This window comes from Salvia miltiorrhiza, chromosome 2, assembly GCF_028751815.1.
Source record: "Salvia miltiorrhiza cultivar Shanhuang (shh) chromosome 2, IMPLAD_Smil_shh, whole genome shotgun sequence".
NCBI lineage: Eukaryota > Viridiplantae > Streptophyta > Magnoliopsida > Lamiales > Lamiaceae > Salvia > Salvia miltiorrhiza.
The window spans coordinates 45094098-45118898 of record NC_080388.1 but is presented as its reverse complement, the minus strand read 5'-3'; the positions used below and the strand labels follow the sequence as shown (position 1 = coordinate 45118898).

The 24801-nt window shown below is 34.8% G+C and overlaps 4 protein-coding genes across 6 annotated transcripts; 2 read left to right on the top strand and 2 right to left on the bottom strand.

Moving 5' to 3' along the window:
* Nucleotides 1–4071: 4071 nt before the first annotated feature.
* LOC131011652 (phospholipase A1-II 1-like) lies at nt 4072–6190 on the top strand. 2 transcript variants are annotated; one of them, XM_057939430.1, is made up of 3 exons: nt 4072–4486; nt 4852–5504; nt 5588–6190. In XM_057939430.1, the coding sequence occupies exons 2-3, from the start codon at nt 4854–4856 to the stop codon at nt 6188–6190; spliced, it is 1254 nt and encodes a 417-aa protein (XP_057795413.1). In that variant the 5' UTR covers nt 4072–4486; nt 4852–4853. The 2 variants fall into 2 exon arrangements, with proteins under 2 accessions (XP_057795413.1, XP_057795414.1); XM_057939431.1 differs by lacking the exon at nt 4072–4486 and having other exon boundaries at nt 4759–5504.
* A 14-nt stretch (nt 6191–6204) lies between these two features.
* Nucleotides 6205–9446, bottom strand: LOC131011653 (uncharacterized). Its single transcript, XM_057939432.1, has 5 exons — nt 9083–9446; nt 7984–8072; nt 7550–7727; nt 6560–6637; nt 6205–6455 (listed from the first exon to the last, which is right to left on the bottom strand). The coding sequence occupies exons 1-4, from the start codon at nt 9248–9250 to the stop codon at nt 6572–6574; spliced, it is 501 nt and encodes a 166-aa protein (XP_057795415.1). The 5' UTR covers nt 9251–9446; the 3' UTR covers nt 6205–6455; nt 6560–6571.
* A 6103-nt stretch (nt 9447–15549) lies between these two features.
* LOC131011651 (protein PHLOEM UNLOADING MODULATOR-like) lies at nt 15550–18237 on the bottom strand. Its single transcript, XM_057939428.1, has 4 exons — nt 17763–18237; nt 16470–16864; nt 16200–16396; nt 15550–16122 (listed from the first exon to the last, which is right to left on the bottom strand). The coding sequence occupies exons 1-4, from the start codon at nt 18074–18076 to the stop codon at nt 15727–15729; spliced, it is 1302 nt and encodes a 433-aa protein (XP_057795411.1). The 5' UTR covers nt 18077–18237; the 3' UTR covers nt 15550–15726.
* Nucleotides 18238–19716: 1479 nt separating this feature from the next.
* On the top strand, nt 19717–22625 carry LOC131011650 (protein LAZ1 homolog 1-like). 2 transcript variants are annotated; one of them, XM_057939426.1, is made up of 5 exons: nt 19717–20770; nt 20847–20935; nt 21144–21399; nt 21854–22102; nt 22199–22625. In XM_057939426.1, the coding sequence occupies exons 1-5, from the start codon at nt 20612–20614 to the stop codon at nt 22376–22378; spliced, it is 933 nt and encodes a 310-aa protein (XP_057795409.1). In that variant the 5' UTR covers nt 19717–20611; the 3' UTR covers nt 22379–22625. The 2 variants fall into 2 exon arrangements, with proteins under 2 accessions (XP_057795409.1, XP_057795410.1); XM_057939427.1 differs by having other exon boundaries at nt 20632–20766; nt 22199–22623.
* The last annotated feature ends 2176 nt before the right edge of the window (nt 22626–24801 follow it).

Here is a 24801-nt window from a genome sequence, read left to right as displayed (position 1 = left end):
TATTTTATCAATCATGCTTTATCACTCAAACCAAACGTGATAAGATGGATTGATAAAACATAAAATTGAATATTTGAATGATAAGATATTAGTAAAAAAAAATTGCAAAATTAATTAATCCTTCAAATTTAGTGATAGATTAATTTAGATAATTTTTACCAATCCATCATATAACTCAGAGTAAACGCCCCTTTAATTTTGTTTCGTGATTCTCCTTCGAAATTGGTCGAAGACACACGAGTACAAAATAAATAAAGTACTAAATTAAAGTTAAACCAATTTTGAGTAGACGATCTTGTGCACAAAAGTGAGATCAGCTTGCTTATTTTCCTTGCCTTATAAGCATCTCTTATTTTTGTCATAAATTAGCCTAACCTTAGTATCTTCAAAGCAAGGTCTTTCATTTGGTGCATGTTTTAACTAATATCAGAATGTTAGACAGCCACGACCTTGTTGTTGCAGAAGTGCTTCTTTCAAATATACTAGTACACTCGTCCGTGCGATGTACAGCGAACATAGCTTTGCATTAAAATTAAACGATGTAGTGTGTGTATCGGCTAAGCGATTAGGAGTTAATGTCTAAAACCGAAGGTCTTGGATTCGAGTCCCCTGTGGCTCGGCCTTTAAAATTCTTTATTTAATCATGTTAATCTATAAAAATAAAAATTAAAAATTAAATGATGTATCAAATAAATAAAAAAAATAAATATTAAATATAGTTAGAATATAAGTAAATATAAATTATTTTTTCTTAAAAAATAAAATAATCTACATCAATTACTCAGTAAAGATCCTTAATTTTATTTTATAATTTTCAAAAGTATCATAACTTTGTTTTCTTCCCTAAAATTATAGAATAAACACATCATTCAAATTAAAAGAAACGAAGAAATAATAATAAAAAAAGTATTCACATCACAATATATATTTTTAAAACATGAGTTAATCATGCATAAAATTATTTTTTCTAAGTTAGCTCATCACCTATGTCATCTTATTAGAAAAGCTTCAATTGATCAGTAGGAAAATAAATTATATTATTAGAATTTTTTAGAATACTAATAAAGAATTGAATAATTATTTAATGCCAAAAAACAAATCCCAATAAAAATGAAATATATCATTTTGCTTGAGCTTTCTCCTTCAAACATACTTATTTAAATACATTTCTAAAATAAATTTTTTTGCTAAAAATGTATAATTTCAAAGTTTATAAAATTTTATTGTTTATAATTTTGAACATGGTATATAAACATATATTTATAATTAATTATTTGTAAACTATTTAAATTATCTTATAATGGCAATTGACACCTGTTAGGTCCCGGGGGTCTCGAATAGGTGTATGGGGGGGGGAAATACACCTATGAGCTATTTTTCTTTTCCTCGAAGTGAGGGATCTCAAGATAGAGATCTAAACGAAACTTTACATGCAAACAATGACGCCTGTTGACTGAAAACAGTTTTGACCAAACAGGGTTGACGACTGATACTGAAAGCTCTTCAGTAAGGAGTTATCAGTTAAGTTGCTGGAACTTAACTGATGCAGTTATGGGCTTCAGTCGAGTTTGCTAAAACAGAGATGATAACACTCTTCCTGACTATCAAAAGATAGATCGGTCAGATTGATATCATACGCAGCGGAAATTAAACTTAGTTTCGCAATAGCCTCGGTTGAGCACGTTGTTGGTCTTAGGTTTCTCTTTGCAGTTATTCAGTATTCAGTTTATCAATTGAAACAGCACAAGTAGGAAAGTAAAACTGAAAGCTGTAAACAACACATAGACTTTTACGTGGTTCGGAAAAACCCTTTCCTACATCCACGGTCGGTTGATCAGACCAACAATCCACTCCGCAAGTGCTTAACAGGTGCACTGCAAACCAAACCGTGTGCTTGCCGGGTGCACACAACTGTACCACTGAAGAAAACCCTCCTTCAGTACCCACACTTCACTCGTGTCGGATTTCTCTTGCTTAGCACAACCCGCGCTAAGAATCTCAGAGTCAGAGTACCTTTCTGAACTCCGAATCACTCAAACACTCAAATCTTTCTTTCGGAAAGAATGTTTGAACGAGTGCCAACTATACTGCAAAGAACAAGTTCTTTGTAGCAAGTTTGACCTTGGCTTCTGGGTAAACAGAGGTTTGCCTAAGGTCTAAGAGAATGTATGTAATCAACAGTGACTGATTTTGGCTTTGGAATTCTCTTCTTCGATTCAAGCTTTGGAGAGGTTAAGCTTTAGGCTGAGTAGCAATTTTGGCAGAGCTTCAGCTTATGTTGTTGAATCGGTGAAGGTTGAAGTGATCCTCGAGCGCTATTTATAGGAGAACTCTTGAATAGATCCGTTGGCGTAGAACGTCCTCAAGATTTCTTCCGTTGGAGAGCAATTCGAATTTTGGCTGAGGCTTCAATCTTCGAGGTTCCTTGTCTGGTGGAAACAGCTCTCTTGAGGGACAGGAGATGTGACGTCTCTGATAAAGTAACCACCAAACAGGAATGACCTCTGCAGAGATAAGATCCCGAGATCTCTGCATTTAATGCGGCTGTACTTTTGTGAGTACGTAGCTTCCTTTGAACGTTGGAAGATCAGTCCGAGGAAGAATGTTCAACTGATACTTGACTTTAGTATCAGTCCGCTGAGTCCACGTGGCACGCATTAAGTAATCAGTTCCAAACTGATTCTTCAACTGATACTTCAGCTGGTATCTTCAGTCTTCAGTCTTCAGTCCTTCGTCCTTCAGTCTTCAGAACCGCATACTAAACTAGAAACGAACTCTAACACTTGAGTTCAAAACTGTTCTAGTCTATTACAATTAAGACCTATGAATTTTGGTATCATCAAAACAAAGATTAGGATATTCCACAAGGTTCCCAACAACATCACACATTATTATTATATAGTAATTAAATACCTTCATTCACAATCATAAATTAAAAAAAAAATCATTTTTGGAATTCTATTTTTCATATAATCCCAGCTTGACATAAATATGACCGTGTGGTAAAATAGATATAATGTCAGTTGGATGGAAACAACGTCGTTTCAGGGTGTTAGACAATTAAAAACCCTAAAATTATTTTCATTCCTATTTTCGTTTTCTCATAATCCTTATATCTAATCAAATTTGTTGTAGCAAAAAGAGTTTCTATCTATTACTTTGATTTCTTGGATTACTTCTTGTCATTTTCTCTTATTATCTTCATTCATCTCACTTTCTCTCAATTTAATACCTCGATTCTTAATTTATTTAGTTAGGTGCTAATTTTAAACGTAAATGACATTGTTTTAATATGACCAAATTAATATTGTATTAGTAATCGACAAATATGGTACGTAAGATTTCATATAGAATTTCAGCACAAAATTTAACCAAAAAATAAGCGAGTATGCTAAATAAAAAATATATATATATAATAATTGGATAATTTTAATATATATTTTAAAATTAATGTGCAAAGGCCACTAAATTTATATACATGAGGAAATCAAAGAAAAAAAGTAAACGTTTGTTTAGTCTTAAAGAGATGTGATATTTTCCACAAAAAGAATTAAAGGTATCTTTATGTTATGCTTAATAAAATAATCCAACATATAAATATAATGTTTCAATGATATTTATTTATTTTTTATCAAAAGAGAAGAGAATAGAAACACAATTTTGTAGAGAATGAGAGAGAAAAAATATTAATAATAACGGCAACCTTAAAACAACCGTGTAAACAAGAAAAGACAAAAAATATGAAAATTTGATTAAAAAAAATAAAAATAAATAAAAAGAGGAGAGAAAAAATAAACATCTTAAAATTTTAAAGTATAATAATTTATTTGTTTCAAATTCATATTTGATAATTTTTATATCAAATTAAAGATCTTGTATTTATCTTTAATTTAAGATATATATTGAATATTTTTTTTAAATAAAATTTGATTGTTTTTATAAAAAAATTACAAAAATATGAAAAAGAGAATATGAGAGAGAGAGATAGTGTATATATAGAAAAGTGAAAGAAACTTGTGACGAAAGGGGAGAGAGAAGAGAGAAAATATATGAGATTTGTTGAGTATTGTTGAGTTTTGTAAATACCCTTAACATGATTCTTTAATTGTCGTTTTATCACAAACTGTGTTTTCATATAATAAATAGATAAGTTTGAGGCACGGAAAATTAATTGCTTCGGCACATAATCACATGAGTCGAATAATGCAAAATCGTCATTTTTAACAGATTTTGGGAAGTTAATCTTTGCTTATACGTTGAGTGCATGGTTCAGCCTTCAAATCCAAAATAGACATTTGCATTTACACTAATTTTACAACAATCTCGGAACCATTGATGACATGTTGCCATTTCTAGCTTGTTTGCTATCTCATACGACGTAAGCAAGTTCAGCATTTTTCTTGCCACCGTGGTGTATATAATATGCTTAGTTTTAGCTAAGTGTCGGACGCAGAAAAGAAGAAGCTGCTCAGCTCAAGGCAAAGAGGTAATTACAAGTTAATTTATGATGTTATTATCTCAGCATGTTTCATGTTTGTTAACTATGTATCCCTTTCGACTTAGATATATAGAATCAATGAGTTATGTGTTCGTGGTGTTGTACATGCAGGAGCAGTTTCTTGTTTTGGTTCGTGTACAGGAACGGATATGGGTATGTTGCCTTAATTATTTTTTTCTTTTTGATATGTATAAATTCTAACTCATGGGTCATATAAAATATTTGGTAACAAAGTTAAAATGAACAAAACAAGTGAACTGATGAAGGTGCATGAAACAAATCTTGAGCAATTTTCGTGCATGAATTATGAAAACCACAATTGTAAGAGATCTGCATTTGCTTAATTGGTTCAGGCATGATCTTGAGTAGTTTCAATTGGGGGAAGAGAGAGATAGTCGCGGGAGACAAGGGCATTGCCGCCGGAGAAGGAAGCATCGGCCAGAGATGGAAGCTTCTGAGTGGGGAAAAGAAATGGGAAGGTTTATTAGACCCTTTAGACAACGATCTGCGTCGCTACATACTTCATTATGGAACGATGGCCGAGGTGACCTACGACGCTTTCATATCCGAGGAGGCATCGAGATACGCAGGGAGCTGCAGATATGCAAAGAAAGACCTCTTCACTAAGGTCGGGATAGATAATGGCAATCCATTCAAGTATCGGGTCACAAAATACTTGTATGCAACGTCGTCTACTCCAGTAGCCGGTGCCTTGTTCATCACGTCGTGGTCCAGAGAGTCATGGACCAGGGAGTCAAACTGGATGGGGTACGTGGCCGTAGCCACGGACCAAGGCAAGTCAGCCATAGGCCGTAGGGACATCCTGATTGCGTGGCGTGGGACGGTTCAAAATCTTGAATGGGTGAATGATTTGGAGTTCAATTTGACTACTGCACATGAAATCTTTGGAGGCAGTGATGAACCGAAGGTGCATTTCGGCTGGCATTCCGTCTACACTTGCGCAGATCCAAAATCACCATTCAACAAGACCAGTGCAAGGCATCAGGTAATATAGATTTCTTTCTAGCATGTAAAAAATAAATAAAATTATTTTCTTGCAAGTTATAAGCAGTTTTTGATGTGTTTAAGGTTCTTGGTGAGGTGAGGAGATTGGTTGAACTGTACAAGAATGAGGAGATCAGCATAACTATCACAGGTCACAGTTTAGGGGGAGCAGTCTCTACCTTAAACGCAGTTGACATTGTTGTCAACGGCTACAACAAGCCGCGGGACATGCCCGACAAGGCTTGTCTGGTCACGGCCTTTGTGTTTGCCAGCCCTCGCGTTGGGGACAACAGCTTCCATGCATTCGTTACAAATTTGGACAATCTGCATATCCTGCGGGTAAAGAATGCACGGGATATAGTCCCAACGTACCCGTTCATGGGCTACAGTGAGGTCGGCCAAGAGTTAGCCATCGACACTGACCAGTCGAACTACTTGAGGCAAGGGAACTTAATCATATGGCACAACTTGGAGGCTTACCTGCATGGGGTTGCGGGGACACAGGGGAGTAGGGGGGGATTCAAGCTGGAAATTAAACACGATATCATGCTCGTCAACAAGTTTATCAAAGGGTTGAAGGATGAGTATCGTGCCCCAGTTTCTTGGTGGTGTGAGAAGAACAAAGGGATGGTGCAGCAGGCAGATGGATCCTGGGTGCTGATGGATCATGAGCATGATGATTTCTGAACGTATATAATAACTTATATAAAAATGAGAAGACTTCTTTCATAATCAATCATCTGATAAAATTCAATTCACAAGAATATGAAATTCATTTTCTTGACACATATTTGAGCAACAAAAACAAACAAGTTGCATGATCTAAAATCTGTCTGGTTTGGTTGATATGCTAAATAGAAGAATCAATAATCATAGCCACATTACAAGTTACAACACTTTCTGTCATTTCCCTTTATAACCTTCTGCAATTGTTATCAGATCACGTTATATCCTGGTAGATGAGAAAAATTCAAGTGTGAGCAGTCAGTTTGGGTGTAACTGCAGTTTATATATACTTTCTGAAGGAATTATATATGTATAGACATCTTGGCTCACCACAAACTGGCACTACTGTTTAACTTCTAGCGAAGCTTCTATGCGTTCAACAAGCTTGTCTTTGCCCATTGCACCTTCCTAAAAATAAAAAATGTAATTAAGAAATTTAAGAAATCATTACCAATGCCACAAGAAGAAATCAGCAAATTAATCATCGTGGAGCTTAAAAGGGTTCACATTTCTAACAAATTTCTAACACTGGCTGCAAAGCATTGAGTAATTATTAATCCGGAATAGAAAACTATTTTGCAGTAGTTTCATCATATGACATCCTGATACCAATCTGCCTCAAAAAAAAAAAAAAAAATAGACATCCTGATATAGTGGCAAAACCTATTTTTCAGCTTAATGCTTAATTAATCAAACTAAAAAGTGTCAAGCCTATATAGTGACAAGGCCTGCAAATGTATTCATGGGGCCTAACTTGCATTTCTCTATCGATAAAAAATGTTAAAATAATATAATAAGTTACTAGTTACCGTCCGTCTGCCTATATATATACATACATACATACATACATACATACATACATACATACATACATACATACATACATACATACATACATATATATATGTGTCCTTGGATGCACTAAAATAGGTTCATTTAAGCAGATCAGAGAAATATTGAAAAGACTTTCTCCTCAGATGATGTTTTAATTCAGGTATAATATGTACCATTTTCCAGCTGAATCAAATAGTAATAGGATTTCAAATAACAGATATCACAACTAAACAAGTTTGGTTTATAAGATTCTCATTCCAGAACCCATAATCTCATCTCATATAGGCCTTCTTCTATATATACCACCAAAAGGAATTATACTTGGTGTTTGGTGTGCCCTAACTGTTGTATAATCTACACTTGGACAAGTGAAACATTTGCTCAAAGCAATCATCCATTCCTCTTCTCTGGCTAAGCACAAAACTATAAACAAGAAGTAAGAAATTTAATCAGCATCAAATAATGCAACAAAACATAATTACTTACAAAGCGATCGAATGGTTCTCCATCCTTAAACAAAATGAAAGTTGGCAATGCTTCTATTTTGTATTTGTTTGCAATGCTGGGATACTTCTCCGTGTCAATTTTAACAATCTGGATCTTATCATTCATTGAAGTACCAACTTGATCAAGAATGGGAACCATAAATTGGCAAGGACCACACCTTGAGAAGGTAAAAGGAAAACGTAATTGTATTAAGGCCTCACCAACTGAAGTGTGTAAATGCAGCATCGAGGAACTAAACTTTAGAATCTAGTTGGAAGGGGGGGAGGCACTGAAGGGGGAAATGTTCATTGAGCTATGAAAACATCAATTATATGCTTATTAATTTATTATACAATCCAGGAGTAAATCAGCACCATACAGCTTGGATAAAGATATATATAGAGATGAAAGTGGACAAATATAAGAGGCATTACCAAGTAGCATAGAAGTCAACCAAAACTGGCTTATCAGAATTTTCCAACAACTCCTCAAATGAAGTGAATGACTGCTTCTTTGATGCAACCTTACAGAACAAAATGCAAAGTATAGATTATGAAGTCAGATAGTCTAGTAACAGTGCACAAGCAACAGAAATTTCAGAAGAAGAATTTCCAGTAATAAGAAGGACACTCAAAAGTAATATAAACTTTGATTCAGTTATCCATTTCAGACTTTCTCTTCACATTTGTCCTATACCACCCTTTTTCTTTTTCCAAGTAACAGCCTTTAGGGGGGAAGAGAAAGAACAACAGCCAAGGGGACTAGTAGTATAGAATGACACGAGGAAGAGAATTTGCCCAAAAAAACCTCACCCCCCACAAAAAACAAAATGCCATTTCCATTTTTGTTTCTTTCTTTGAATTTATGTAAGCTAATGCTATAGAAGCCCTTTGTTTGAGGCATAGAAGAGACACATGAGCTTCAGCCAAAACTGCATTTACCTCAAAGGATATATTCATCAAGATTCATAGAGAGTAGTATCATGCACACAAACAAGTCAATATGGTGCACGTATTCTGAGCTCAATATGTAGGGAACTATATCTCCATCAAATTAGACCTTTGATGCTATATTTCCTAAGAATTGAAGATAAAGCTCAGCATTTAAATGCTCAACAGTCGAAACTCCATATCTTCCAAAAAGCCTTCTTTCAGTATGCTTAAATTTAAAGAACTCATATAATATTCACGTTCAATTCTGTAACCAAACCAAGTAAAATCAGAATCTTGAACAAATTCACGTGCAACTTAGAAACTCTGCATCAATTTCTTGTTTGCCAAGATTCAAATAATTCGACTAAAAACGGTAAGCAGGTATCACAAATAATCCAAACATCAATGCGAATTCTGAGCAGCGACGAAAAAACACTAGAAACGATTCCACAGCGGCTGTACAAAATTGCATCATAATCTAACAACAATTCAAACGGAGATCAACCTCGAAATAGAATGAAAGTTCCAACTAACTATTTTGGTTTCTGCACACAAACGCACACACAATAACGCATACAAACACACAAATAAACGTAATTACCGGCGCAAGCGTTGGATGGCGGGGCTTAGATTTCAGGCAACGGTTTGAAAACTGGGAAATACGGAGCTCACTGGAAAACTGGAGAGAGGAGAAGTGAGCGAGCTTGGAATTGTTAAACGGCGACGTTTCACCGACGATAGGAATTGCCGCCGTTGTGGAAATCGCCATTTTTATGCGCTTTGTTGTGTTGCTTTGTAACAGAAGAGAATGGGAATAAACAATGAAGAAGGCAAAGAGATTTGGAAACTTAAACAATGCTAATTATAATTAAAATAAAACAAAAAATATAAAAAATGGCATGTGAAATGGCGTGTTGGAGTTGGATGAAACTAACGATGATGAAGCAAAACCTATTTTGCTTGAGAACGCAATACAATTAAATATTCATTCATAAATACTAAAACCTGATTTTTTTTAACAAAGTTGAATATATTTAGACAAAAGTTGATGAATAAGCAACTTCATCAAAAAAGGACCGTTATGAGGTTAAATATAAAAGTCCGGGAATTTATTAGAAGGGTAAATATCATGAAAACCCCTGAACTATACTCATTTTATCAAAAATATCCTAAAACTTTCGAAATGTTCTCTAAACCCTCAAACTATCAGGTTTTTATCAATTATATCACGCATTTATTTTTCAGTTACCAAAAATGTGATGTGGCTCGCCGGATGCCACGATGTAATTTATATTCTATTTTTTTTAAATGACATGGAAAAAACGACTTCGTTTCGTACCATATTCTACCGTGTTTATCCCTAATTCTAGGTTATTAGCATGAATTTCAAACACGATAGGAGTCAATTTTAAATTTCAGAGTGAATTTTTTTAAAATAATATGGTACGAAATGAAGTCGTTTTTGCCATTGCATTTAAAAAAAAAACATAATATAAATCACATTGTGGCATCCGGCGAGCCACATCACGTTTTTGGTGATCGGAAAATAAATGCGGGATATGTTTGATAAAAATCTAATAGTTTGAGGGTTTAGAGAACATTTTGAAAGTTTCAGGGTATTTTTGATAAAGCGGGTATACTTCAGGGGTTTTTGTGATATTTACCCTTATTAGAATGAAATATATATTTTATATTTATTTGTATTATTTTCTAGGGAAATATTATATTTATTATAATGAATATAAATACATACGAATGCGTCAAATTTTGATCAATAGTATAATTTCAAATATGTACAAACTCCAATTTTGGAGGAGCCTAGAAAACTAGTACTCTCTTCGTCCTGAATCCCGATATAAGCGGTGCATTTCTTTTCGGCACAAAATTTAAGGAATTACTACTCATTTGGGATATTTCCTCCGTCCACGAAATTAATACTCATTTGGGATGACACAAAGTTTTAAAAAATTGATTAAGTGTGTGTGAGTGGAATAAGGAATCCACTTTTATTACTCCCTCCGTCTCATTTGTATTGGTCCCTTTGTCATTTTGGGTTGTCCCAATTGTATTGGCCTAGCCTCTTTCTTAAAATAACAAAAATAAGGGCTCCTAAGTGAGCAAAAGTAAAACACTATAAAAGCTTTTTTAATCTTCGTGCCAAAAAGTAAGGAGCCAATACAAATGAGACGAAAGGAGTATGAGTGAGTTATGTGGGGTACATTTACCAAAAAAGAAAATAGGTACCCATTTGGTAGACGGACAAAAAAAATATAAATATTCATTTCGTGAATGGAGAGAGTATATAATTAATAATTTTAAATAATTTTAAGATCACATTTATTTTTTAAATACTCTGATTTTTTTATATAAATATTTTTTAATAATTAATTTAAAAATAATTGAAAAAACACGTCAAAAAATGACATTGCAATCTTCTATATTATCTGTGTGTGTTTACTTTGATAGAAAAGGTTAGAAAAAGTATATTTTCCATCATTTTCACATGTTTCCTATGATGGATAATTTTCTCCGATCAGGCTGGAAAATTTATTCGGGCAGCTCCTTTTCACTCATTTTCTCACAAATATTGGATAATATTATCCTATTGGGAGGATAATATTATCCTATTGGGAGGGTGTGAAAATATTTTCCAACATTTTAATTTATTTATCCATCTATTTCTAACAAAATAAACACATGATAAAATAAGAAAAAAAAGATAATATTATCTCACCTTTTCTTATTCATCCTTTTCAAATGAAAATTTTACTACCAAAGTAAATACATCCTTTTGTGAAATAAGGATCACACGTCAAAAATAGATGAAAATATCTACATTTATACGTTGATGAAAAATGGTCAGTTCTCTCTAGAAGATGAAGCTCTCTGACGTCGTCTAATGACAACTATATAAGATGCAATTGTATTTTATTTACTTATAATTTTAATCATTGTTTTATTTCAGTTATGTTGTATATGTAGTTTCAATTATGTTTGTTAATATAAGAAGACGCATGATCTCTGCATGCTTTTGTCTCTTGGTATATACTAGCTATATATAATGATGTTGGCATATGATTCTCATTTTTTTCTTTTACAAACTCGTTTTACTTTTATCAAGCCTCTATGTCTTATTTGAGATTATGGCAATATAGAAAAAATGATGATTACTTGCTCTATTATGCACAATATGATAGTAGAAAAAAAAAAATTATTTATCTAAAGTATCATGATCTAATAGAATTTATAGAAGATTGACTTAGACAAAATACTTGTTTAAGTGTCTGATAGAATTTATAGAAGATCGACTTAGACAAAATACTTGTCGAAGTAAAGATGGGGAAGAAAATATATAATGATTTGTATACTTTACAAATAGGATTGCAAGCCTAGCGACCTATATGAGAACTATGTCACAACTTCACAATAGAGAAGTTCACAATGCTCTGTTACATGACTTGATCGAGCATTTATGACAAAAATTTGATGAACGTAACTGGATGTTAGTATCTATTATTTACATTCAATTTTGATCAGTTTGAATTGTTGTAATTTATGTTCTTAGTTTGTCATAAATTAAATTTATAGTATTAGTTTGTTATTTTTCTTGTACTTAAAATTTTTGCAATATTTTAATTTATATTTAATACTATTAAAATTATTATAATTAAAAATAATTTTATAATATTGTGGTTGAGTAGTTAGAGTGGTCATTGATAAACTATAAAATTAGATGTTGTTAAATTTATATTAATATTAATAATATGTAAGAGACAGAAATAATTAAATATAAAAAATGTTAGATGAGGTGATCGTTGATACACATGCTCTTAAATAGACAGCAAAACAAATCAAGTTTATCCATTGCGGAAAACGTTACTTAAAAGCATCAAGTTTGTTTTTTCTTTTTCTTGGAATAATTAAAGGCATCAAGTTTTAGTTAATGCAGCATGGAGTAGGTATACCCAACAATATTTGTACCGACAATATTACAAAACTGGTTAAGAACAAATCTCAAAATATTTGTTTTGCGATAAGTTTTAAAGTGTAGTGTTTTTTTTTCAAAGTAATAAAGATGATAAGGAGAAGAGAAAAGAAGAGTCGAGACGTAAAATATTTTGAAAGCGCTTTTGAAATAGTCATTTTGAAGAAATAAACATAATATTTGATCACTAATTAAAAAAAATACAAAATTTGATTATGTTTTTACGTTTTAAGACTGTTTTTCCCTTAATTAGAACGGATCGGATTCGGGTTTGCGCGCAAATTAGACACATATGGCATAAGTGCCAAAAGTACCAACTGAAAAAAATTAAGTAAATTAATACATTTGGCACTATTAGTGCTAATAGTACCATACACGGGTATATGACACTAATATGACTATAAGTATCATTCGTGCAACAACCTAAATGGAGAATTTAAACTCTAAATGAATAATCTAAACCCTAAATGAGGAATCTAAATCCTAAATGATAATCTAAACCCTACGGAGAAGTATTCAAAATGGTCATATAACTGTACTCATCTATATAAGACAAGATAATATATCAACACAAATATATGGCACTATTAGGGATGTCAATCGGGCCAGCCCATCGGGTTTTCGGGCTAGCCCTATCGGGTTCCGGGTTAATCGGGTGCGGGCTAATCGAGTTGGAGGTTTTTTCGGGTTGTAAATCTTCAACCCTAACCCTAAACGTTCGGGTTTCGGGCTAGCCCATCGGGTTGGAGATTTTGAATCGGAAGTTCCACCTTTGTAACTTTTGTATTCCTACAACAAAAATAATTGTATATGAATAATTTTGTATAATTTTGAAATATGAATACATTCAAATATTTAAAAATAAATAAATAAATATAACTTGTCATAATAAAAAACATAAAAGTTGTAGATTGAAAGCCTTAACATAGAAGAATCATGAATCGGGTAAAGACACAAATATTATTATAATAATCCCCTGAAAACATATATTCATATAAGTGAAAATGTAATTAACATAAAGTGCAAAAATGCTGCCACCAACAATCGAGTCCTCAAATCAGACGTCGGAGCTCTCAGAGCCAAGGTTTTTTAATTAATTACATCATCATCATACATTCATATACTATTTTTAATTAGATATTTATATATATAGAGAGAGACTGAGATTAATTAATTAAATTAATGAAATAATCAGGTGAAATTAGCAGAGGATCTGCTGGCAGGCGGCTCTTTGACCTCCAGTTTGACCCATCTTCTTCACAACTATCTCAACGCACCAGAGGATGACTACATCTAATGAAATAATCAGGTGAAATTAAAAAAAAGACTCACCGTTTTTACTGTTGCTCGCCGGCGGTGGATGTGACGGCTTCTGGGTTGTCCTGCGGTGGTGATAGGTGGATCGAAAATGCCGACTGTCGCGAGTGGAGGAGCCGACGACGTGGACCGGTTGCTGGAGCCTGGAGGCGGTGGTGGCAAATGGCGGCAGATGAGAGGCAAACGAAGGACTCCACGGCTGCAGAGGCGAGCTGAACTGCTGACCGTGGTTCAACGGTGAACACCGAACGGCGATGAACGGCGTTGGATGATCGGAAGCAGTGAACGGTGGAAGTGTTGGAGAACTTGGAGAGTTGGAACTTGGAGGTGCGCCGCTGAATAGGGAAATTCTGAAGCAGACCTTAAAGCTACAAGCCTAAAATCATAATATTTTATTTTTGATTTATTTTTTTTAAAAATTCAATAGCCCGACGGGCTGGCCCGACAACCCGACGGGCTGACCCGCTTCAACCCGACAGCCCGAACGGGCTAGCCCGATTAGCCCGATTTGTAATCGGGTTGCGATTTTTCAACCCTAACCCTCTAATTTTATCGGGCTATTCGGGTCGGCCCACGGGTTTCGGGCTGCATTGACATCCCTAGGCACTATTAACACTAATATGGCCACTAGTACTATTTGTGCATGACACTATTGACATTAATAGTGCCAAGTGTACTAATTTACATTTTTTTTTTCTGTTGGTACTTTTGGTTTTAATAGTGTCATGCGTGCCTAACCCGCGCGCAAATCCGAATATGGTCCGCTCTAATTAAGGGCAAAACAGTCCTAAAACGTTAAAAATGACTAAATTTTAGTATATTTTTTCAATTAGTTGTCAAATATTATATTTTCTTCTTCAAAATGATCATGTGAATATATTATTTCAAATATTTTTTGGTAGTAGTTGAAGCTAGGTAGGAATAGATAAAATGGAGGTTTCTATAATTTAACGTGTATGGATAGATCAAAAAGCAATGAAGTACGTTTTTGAAATTCTACTTACTCATTTTCAGTCGATTATCTTTTTTTTTCATTTTCTGGAAATCATGTGTATATTATATATATATATATATATATATATATAGATATTATTCGTTATAATAAAAATCACCCCTTATATAAGAAATAAGAATTAATATACACCATGTAATATTCAGGATCTGCAGAATTTTCATTTTATTATTATTAGAATTAAATATTAGCTGGGCTTTACTATATTCCGAAAAGTAAGTTAAACATTTACTTGACCGGTTGACCCGAAGACAACAATATTAGTTTATTATACTCCCTCCGTCCCGCGAAGCGTGACCCACTTTCCTTTTTGGGCTGTCCCACGAAGCTTGACCTGTTTCTAAAAATAGTAAAAAATTTACCCTTTATTCACCTTTTCACTTTTTCACCTACCACACTTAACATACAAAATACCAATTTCTTAATTCTCGTGCCGAAAAGAAATGAGTTACGCTTCATGGGACGGAGGGAGTATGTAATGTGAGTTTGCAGAAAAATGTCACTCGATCCGTTTAACTAAATATGACTTATTTTCTATTTTTGTATCATTTCACTAAATGGCTTATTTTCATAAAATCCAATATTTAATTCTTAAAAAATTGTGAATTCTACTATTTTTATTCAATTTACACATTCTCTTTAATCTTCGTGTTGAGAATAAAGTATAAAAATACAAAATATTCTTCTATGAGGTATCCAAGTACTAGAGAAAACAATTGTCTAATATACGGTATGATAAAATTTCATTCATCAGTAATGTCAAAATTATCTTGATAGATGCTTAAAGGTTGAAACATACAACAAAATTTCATCTTACAACAACATGAACATGGCACATCTCCATACAAATCAATCTCACCTACAACAATTGAAACAATTAAAAAGGTGAGGATATTGAGTAAAGCTACCATCGTGGAAAAGTGAGTGAAAATCAGCCGTCGCTTGTCAATGTGAAGGCAAGAATGACTACGACTAATGCAAACAACATGGTTGCACCAGAAAACACCCACAAAGCTCTGCTACTCGTTTCCTGCCTAACCTGACTGCTCGACTCGACCTCTTCTAGAAGTTCTCGAACTCGAACCATGTCGGAGTCTTTGGCTGCTTGCACTAGTCTGCTCTCAATTTTCTCCAGTTTATTTAGCCGCTTATATCTGGAGCTGTCCTTGATTGGCCAGAATACACCTACCATCTTCCACAAGAAGATGCCCATGTAGATGGCCAGAAGGCAGTCCACGCTATAATGGTGGCGCTCCCGGATTTCACGTTGGGCACTGTGCACCACGAGCATCCATATAATGGCTGAAGTAAACCCTCCATATGCTTCCTGCAATAATTTAATATAATCTCCATGAATTCCATTATATGGGGGTGGGGTGGGGGTGGTTTAGATTCTATACGTACTGTCCAGGCCATAGCTGTTAAGACAGCAACAAGCATGTGGCCGCTGTATATTAGGTCGTTGCACCCGCCTCCAGCTTTCTTTAGAAGACTGTACCACGGTGAAGATCCTTCGGAAGCTGTAGGTCGCAGAAAATCAGCAAGAAAGTTCATAGCGCCCCAGTTTGGTATGAAGTCGGCATCATATTCTCCTGTAACAGCTGGAGAGCATAGACAAGTTAGCTCAATGATTGCAATATCTTTGACATCATAGAAGCAAAATTTGAGAAATACCATATGCAAAATCATGATGAATAATATGGCGTATAGCACTAGAATCTTTGGCGTATGGAACATAATATTTCTGAGCCCAACGATGTGGGTGTGGAGGCACTTGGAATCTAGCTGAAGCACACCATGGCCGTGCTGAGGGAAGGATGGTAGATATGAAAGCTATTGCGCGAAGAAGCCGCCCAACACCCATGGTGAACATATATCTTGCTCCCAGGCCTAGACCAGGAGCTTCAACTGAATTAAACAAAACTGAGAATCCAAGCATAATAAACAACATCAAGTAATGATGCAACCCAATGATACGAGCTCTCAGTATATCCACCATTATTTGAGGTAACTTCTCGTTCAAAGCTAGCAGTAACCACTGGCCAACATCAGGGAGAGGTGGCGTTTCACTGTCCAAATATTAATAAAAAGCCCCATCATACATCGAATGACAGAATTTTTATCAGCAATAGTTTAAGTGGAGATAGGTTTTCAACAGAAAACTAAATTGCACAATTTGTAGGCCAATCAAATTGTAGAACTGTCCATTTACTAAGGCATCTACCCAAAGCAGACCATATGCAGATACATAGAACTGCACAATAAAATACTCAAAGAATATATATTCTCGTTCGGAGACTTCAAAGCTCAAACAATACTAGAGATTAGACAACAGCAACATCTGAGATAGTAAGATACAAGTTCTTTTACTTCAGCTGCTTATTATATATCGCTCACAACTTATCATATATAAGTTACAATATTGCCCACCATGTGATTAACAAACAATGCCATAAATTCCATATAAGAAATTCTGATGATAGATAGAAATAATCTCTATATGGCATGTTCAACAAAATAAAGGAAGCTCTTTACCCAGAGACAATTACTATTTTGTTCTGCAACAATTAACAGCTTACTTTGAAACACAGGAAACAGCAGAGTAAAAAAAATGGAAGTTTAATTATGCACTTGCCAAATATAGCAATGAGATCATTCTGGAAATATCACTAGGACCCTATATCATTATCAGCAATGTACAATTTATTTCTGATCTGTTCAAATAATTAAATGGTCTGAAATCTTCTAATTCTGAAAATGGGCAAAATCTATAAATAGAATCGAAATTCAGAACTACAAATCTGAGATGCAGTTGACAGAATCCCCATTCCCCCAACGAAATCTATGGCAACAAACTCGGCAACTAGCCCACAACCCAAACCCCCCAAAAAAGGCGAAAACATCTCTCCGAAATAGCAAAAATCTCCGTCAACAAATATTTACGAAAGCCGATTTAGGTATACATACTTGTGCCAATTTAGACCTAGAACAGCGGTGACAGAGCGAACTGAAATTGCTTCAAACAGAAGGGCTGAAAGCATGAAAAGAATCGACAGAATAAACGGTATAGCCGCCCGAAGCTCCAACGACCAATGCTTGTAAAATGGGACGCGAATTAGGGCGGCGATCGCGAGAGCCACCCAGAGAGCTGGCTGCAGGCGCTCGTGCCACAGCGGCGAGAGGTGGCGGAGGTAGTCTACGCCAACGTAGGCTATTGCGGCGATCCCCAACCCGGCGGAGCTTAAGCGGCGACGCCGCTGGGAGATTGGCGGCGAGCGCATCTACGGTTGCGGTGTGCAGTGGTCGGAGACGCAGAGAGTAGAGCTTCCCAAAATTTAAGTTCAAATATTCTACTTTATCTAATTACTAATATACCTAACAGACTTGAGATCAAACTCAATCATATGTTTAGTGAGCTAAAGCTCATTTAAGTTGATAAACAAGTTCAACCAAAAAAAAAAGGTGGATAAACAAGTAGCAGAGGTAACGCGCGATGCACGTGCAACTTCTATTTTAGCAATTATTTGAAGAAATGATGATTTACTATTAAGCCTACTTCTATATTTTCATGTAAATATCTAACCAAAGAGAGTAATAATATGTAAATTAGTAAATACCAAAATTTCTTACATAATTTTTTTTTGAAATTATATTAAAATATTATGTTTTTCTAACGGGTGGCATACTAATAATAGAAATATTGCGAACACTACAAATAGGAATATTATATATTTATCTTTTTACAAAATTGGCACGCATTTAGAATTTCTCATTTTCGAAATGAGTTATGCAATTGATTTCGTTCCCAGCCGTTCAAACGAAGATCAATGTATGATAACGCGAACCATTGCATTTCAAGAGAAAAATTTTATCCAGCTCAATTTCATGCATCCTGAAATAAAAGGAAACGATTCTATATATTTCTAAAAAGAAATTAAATAGATTCGTGGAGCTATTTATATCAAGGTTTTATTTTGCCCTAATTTTTTGTCAGGCTTTTTTTTGTTGAATTTGTTAATTTTCATGTTTATGCATAAGGTATTATTTCTCGTGTAAGTTTTGTGCGCCAAGCTACATTATTATCAAATGAATTTGAGGGTATTCTGGTGAAATACGGCATCAACATGCATTAATATTTTTGTTTCTTTTGGGTTAAATATTATCATAAATATATTTTTGAGTGCATTTTGTTTTCTGGCACAGGAAAATCGGTTATTGCTTGATGTGGTCAGGCATTACTTGGAAATATAGATGATTTTGAAATAGCGCAGAGAATAATTTCATCGTGCAGCCTTAATTTAGCAGGTTTAATCAAGTGGTTTGGAAAAATTTAGGTTGTTTATTGATCAAAGAGTACATGTCAGCCTCCTTATTGTTGGAAGAGTCTATTACTTGAGTTTTGAGAAGGTTGTATGATATGCAATGGGGTGGAAGGTGGTTTTACTGTCGTTGCTACAAATTGCCACTTTGGTTGATGCTATGAGCAGGTCAGAGAGATTTTGGTCTGTGGATATGTATGTAGGAACTTCAGCCCTCCACAGTTGGATAGTTAGCAGTGCAACCATATTTGTATTGGTGGCTCTCATTCTATCGATGTACTTAATCTTCGATCATTTAATTGCCTACAACCAGCCAGAGGTCCGTCCCATTTTCGAGATAGGTGTTTGTTCGGTTTCTTAGCTGATCGTATTGTTGTTGGTTGATAGTAGTGGTCATGTAAACATAATTATTTATCAGGACTCGGAGTCTTCTGACGTTTTTTTTTTTTAATAATTAGTTGGTTGTGTCCATGTTATTTTATACAGTGTCTGAGCGAGCTTTTTTCATTTCAGGAGCAAAAGTTCTTGGTTGGACTCATTCTAATGGTCCCCGTATATGCTATGGAATCGGTAATGATGCCTGGTGAATAACATTATATGCATTTAAATTCCAACAATAGGGCATTGTGATTATGAGAGACGATATCAACTGAAGATGAGATATTCTACATTAAGAACTATGGAATTGCCTCTTGCTCACCACAATTTTGAGATTTACATCTTTCTTTTTCCCTCTAAAGTCATCCTCTACTTTTTATGTTTGTTGTTTCATAAAATGCGATTTCAGATTTTTTTAAATTGCGTGTTTTCTTTCTGTCATAAACCCTTGAAGCAGACATGAATACTTGTTCCAAATCAAACTACTTCAGTTTGTTGTGAGCCATTATTTTGTGATCTGCCAATTTCTACTTTTTGAGATTTATTTTCTTCCGACCTGGGCTTATTTTGTTTCTTGTTGATTGTTTGGTTATGTGAACAGTTTCTATCACTATTAGACTCTGAGCTTGCCTTCATTTGTGAAATTCTACGAGATTGTTATGAAGCTTTTGCTTTGTATTGCTTTGAGAGATATCTCATAGCATGCTTAGGTATGTCGATTTTCGCTTTACTTAGAATATTGTTTTATTTAAAATATTTCTTTAAAAACCTTCACAATTTCTAAATCTCATACTTATCTAGTTAGTATTGTATTAATTTATTTTTCTTTTTATTTCTTCTTCTAGAGAATTCTCCTCCAGTTAAACTCCTTGAATGTAGCGATTCTCAAATTCAAATTTCATCAATGGGCTTAGTGCATATACTATAGTGTCTGATTTTAATTGTGTCAATACAAACTATGAAATTGTAGTTGATTCAATATTGCGTGATGATAGTCTCTATATTCACATCTGCCAATTGTTTGACAAACTTTACTTTTGTTGTGTTCCGCCAAGAGAAATATTTCACTATGTCAAAGAATTATGTCTTGCAGGTGGAGAGGAAAGTTCCATTAAATTTATGGAAGGCCAAAGCTTGGTTACCTCTTACTTATCTCTTGTAGATGATATTTATGCTTACGGAATTGTTCGACATCCTTTTCCATTAAATTGCTTCTTAAGGGATTGGAAGCTTGGTTCTGAATTCTATCAAGCTGTAAAAATTGGCATTGTGCAGTATGTATGTACATACACTTTAGTGGAAACTGGCAATATGGTGCTTTAATATGTTATTAACTAAGTGTCTAATTTAACAGATGATATTGAAGATGATATGTGCATTACTTGCGATGATTTTTGAATCTCTGGGTGTTTATGGCGAAGGAAAGTTCGAGTGGGGATATGCGTAAGTTACTATTCTACAACTTGCTCAACTTTTAGCTTTGAATTTTCTAGCTTGGATTTTGTGTTATTATGATTGAGTCCTATATTATTATTAGTAACTTGAACTAGTATTATTTCAATCATTTTATTTAAAAATTTTGTTATGTCTTTGGGAAAAATGAAAAAGTCACTAATTCTTCATGATCTAAGAGCTTGTGATCTCCTTGCAGTTATCCGTATTTAGCGGTAGTACTAAATTTCTGCCAAACCTGGGCCTTATATTGCCTTGTGCAGTTTTATTCTGTTACGAAGAATAAATTGGCACCGATTAAACCTTTGGCCAAGTTTTTGACATTTAAGTCAATTATCTTCCTGACGTGGTGGCAAGGTGTCGCTGTTGCCTTTCTTTTCTCATTAGGAGCTTTTGAGGGGTCATTGGCACAGGTTCTAGAAACCCGTATACAAGACTACTTCATCTGTTTAGAGGTGCGTGGAAAATTACCCACTTCTCTTTTAGTATATTAAGATAATTTGTACAACTATATATAATTATTCTATATTATGCACCGATAATCAAATCTATCTGATATTAGTTTCTTCAATGTGAAAGAATTGAATGTTTGCTACTTTTATCTAGTTTGCCAATCAATATCCTATATTACTTGTGGCTTCATCAACTTTACCAATCAGTATCCTATATTCTATTTCCAAGGTCTTGTTGAGAGAGGATAAGGATTATGATCAGGCTAAAACCATTGCCAAATTCCAGTATATAAGCGTGTAACATTGTTCAAACGATTATACATGAGACATGTATATTTATTTCTAGATCATACATGTTGTCCTCGAATATTCGTAAGTGGTCTAATGCTTGTAATGATATTAGCACTTTTGTTGGATTCAATGTTGTGACTGATGCATTTGGATGTTGGTGAGTCAGATGGGTGTGGCTGCTGTAATACATATCCACGTCTTCCCTGCTGAGCCTTACAAACATGGAGAGAGATGCGAGCGAAATGTTGCTGTCATGGCAGATTATGCATCCTTAGAAGCTCCACCAGATCCCGAAGAGGCTCAAGACTGTGAAAGATCTCCCACGTTACATGATTCCATGATTAAAGAAGGAGAAGAAACCCACCCAAAAATCCATCAGAGCGTCTGTGATGTGGTCCTTGGGAGCGGTGGGATTGTAAGACAAGTCTCTTCTTTTCTTTTTCTTGAGCAAAAACACCATACATTCCAAATTATTGTTTCACATACTTGTGGATGGTTCATGTTTTTCCAGATAGTCGAAGACGTGAAGTTCACTGTGTCCCATGTTGTCGAACCAGTTGAAAGGGGACTCTGTAAACTGAACAGAACTTTTCATCATATATCAGAAAACATGAAAAAGCATGAGAAATGCAAGAATGATTGTTGCTTAGTCCCTTTGAACTTGTCCACAAAAGAAATCTCTAATGTTTGAAGGTACCTTAAGTTATAATTGTTTATAACTAGTTATAGAAAAAAAAAAATAGAAAACAGATACTAGTACACAAACATTTCTTGTGTAAATAGTTTGCTAGTTGCAGAGGAAGTCATTTTTGAAATCTTGACGATTCAAGGAAGGTTTTCCTTTCCTTTCCTTTCTTTCTTTCTTTAAACAAGAGCTGCTATAGGTGCGCACATGACATCGAGGTAGAGAAGATTTATTTTATTTTACTGTAATTATTATTTTGAGAAGAAAAAAAGTTGCAGTAGAGGATGTTACTTCTAATATTTCATAGCATTATTTCATAGTAGATGAATGATATAAGTTTCTATTTTATTTTTATTGTTTTGCATTTTGCAAATTGTAAAAGCACTAATAGCAGAGAGCCCCTCTGGAGAGCTACCTTTCTATTCTAAAATTTAAAATTATATTCTCTCTGTCCCTAAATTGTGACCTAGTGGAGATGAAATGAGTTTCAAGAAAAAAATGTGGTAGTAGTGTTTGAGTCCACTCAAACACTTTTTTAAATAGTGAGAGGGGAAGTTTATGAGGTCATTTCCAAATAAGAAAAGGTCACAATTTTCAGGGGCGTACCAATATAGTAATAAAGTCATAATTTTCAGGGTCGAATGGAGTATTAATTTAAAACATATCTTAAAAATTAAACTAGATATTCCATCCTCAACGTTTCATGATCTCCTCCACGATTTGATTATGTATGACTAATTCTTGAACTTCCATTCGCGAAGTGTCGATGTTTAAAATTTGGTGGTCGAGGGCGTCGCGCTTCACTTGTTGAATAATGTCGGGCTGGTCAACGTCCTTTTTCGTTAAACCCTCATACTTTTCCTTATCTGGGGCCGATGACGACTCACCTTTTTCCCTTTCCTTTGTCGCCTTTTGGCCTACAAATCTAGTCGTGATGCTCGGTTCAGAGGACGTCGTCGTGTACTTCCCTCAGAGGTATTCTTCATCCTTTTTGAAGAATGAACGTCTTCGCCGACAGAGGCCAATCTTTGAGATTCGCAGAGGATGCGCCACACCGATAAGTATTTGAATTGAGCCTCGTTAATTATTTGAAATATTTCTTGGACTTGTCGCTTCCCCAATTGAGCCTCGTTAATTATTTGAAATATTTCTTGGGTGGTTTGATCGTCGCTTCCCCAATTGGTTCGGCACTTGTAGATGATCGTCACCCAAGTCTTCACATCTTTTTGGACGTGGTGCAAGTGACATTTGATTTGTTGGTAGCGCACCGGCGTGTTGGGAGGACGTGTATTGTGATTTCTTCCTAATAGACGAGCACCTTTTAATCGACACCATTAACAAAATTGGGGTTGCCTCGGCCCATAGGGTGCGAATGAGCTCGATCTTCGGAATGGGTGTAGCCAGCACGCCTCGTTATCGCCTTGGAAAGCTCAAAAATTTTGGCGACTTCGTCATCTCTACCTAATTGTATTTCGTTCAAGTTGAACGCGTTTGTGACGAAGAAAACGGCGAAAAGCCGAGAAGCGAAGAATTTGGGATTGGTGGACAACCTGTTTGGTTGGCGAACCAATTGTTCCATTCATGATCTATTTTTTTAGGAGAAAAAAAACAATAACTTAATTTAAAATGGGAGAAGAAGAAGAATAATAAATGTAGAATATGTGGATTTAGTATTAAAAATGAGTGAAAGTGGGAAGTATTTATAAGAGAAATTTGGTTTTAAAAAAAACAATCGCAAAAGCTATTATTATTGTTGTTGTTGTTGTTGTTGCTCGTGCAACGTGAAATTGAGCCTCTATGCGAGCCTGAGGGCATGGCTTGCCAAGGTGGGGCTGGAGCCTCGCAGTAGATGCTCTAAGATGCAACTGAATTTGCTTACCAATTCTTGTCATTTATAGATTTCATTTTCTCTTTTTGTTCATGTCGTAACTATTGACTTCGGTGTTCATTTAGTAAATATACCATTTTTTATGTAATAGTCTACAAATTGTATTAGACGATTCATATAAACATAACGTAGCAACATATTCCTCGAGTTGGTGATGTCGAAGATTAGGATCACTTGTAAAACATGGTTTTCGAGTGGAGATGTCGAAATAATGAAATTATATTATGTGAGTATCATGTTTGGAAGCAAAGACTATTGTTAGGTCCTGAGGGTCTCGAATAGGTGTATGGGGGGGAATACACCTATGGGCTAATTTAAATTCCTCAATCAGAGGAATCTCAGTCAGAGATCAAAACGAAACTTTACAAGCAAACAAAGACACCTGTTTTACTGAAAACAGTTTTGACCAAACAGGGTTGACGACTGATACTGAAAGCTCTTCAGTAAAGAGTTATCAGTTAAGTTTCTGGAACTTAACTGATGCAAATAAAGGCTTCAGTCGGGTTTGCTAAAACAGAGATGATAACACTCTTCCTGACTA

Coding starts and splice junctions, on each gene's coding strand:
- LOC131011652 (XM_057939430.1), top strand. CDS start 4,854: ATGATCTTGAGTAGTTTCAATTGGGGGAAGAGAGAGATAGTCGCGGGA. Junction 5,505..5,587: donor AGACCAGTGCAAGGCATCAG/GTAATATAGATT, acceptor GATGTGTTTAAG/GTTCTTGGTGAGGTGAGGAG.
- LOC131011653 (XM_057939432.1), bottom strand. CDS start 9,250: ATGGCGATTTCCACAACGGCGGCAATTCCTATCGTCGGTGAAACGTCG. Junction 7,728..7,983: donor GTTGACTTCTATGCTACTTG/GTAATGCCTCTT, acceptor TACCTTCTCAAG/GTGTGGTCCTTGCCAATTTA. Junction 6,638..7,549: donor GAGAACCATTCGATCGCTTT/GTAAGTAATTAT, acceptor TTTTATTTTTAG/GAAGGTGCAATGGGCAAAGA.
- LOC131011651 (XM_057939428.1), bottom strand. CDS start 18,076: ATGCGCTCGCCGCCAATCTCCCAGCGGCGTCGCCGCTTAAGCTCCGCC. Junction 16,865..17,762: donor CTAGGTCTAAATTGGCACAA/GTATGTATACCT, acceptor ATATTTGGACAG/TGAAACGCCACCTCTCCCTG. Junction 16,397..16,469: donor TCATCATGATTTTGCATATG/GTATTTCTCAAA, acceptor TATGCTCTCCAG/CTGTTACAGGAGAATATGAT.
- LOC131011650 (XM_057939426.1), top strand. CDS start 20,612: ATGGAAGGCCAAAGCTTGGTTACCTCTTACTTATCTCTTGTAGATGAT. Junction 20,936..21,143: donor AAGTTCGAGTGGGGATATGC/GTAAGTTACTAT, acceptor ATCTCCTTGCAG/TTATCCGTATTTAGCGGTAG. Junction 21,400..21,853: donor ACTACTTCATCTGTTTAGAG/GTGCGTGGAAAA, acceptor TTGGTGAGTCAG/ATGGGTGTGGCTGCTGTAAT.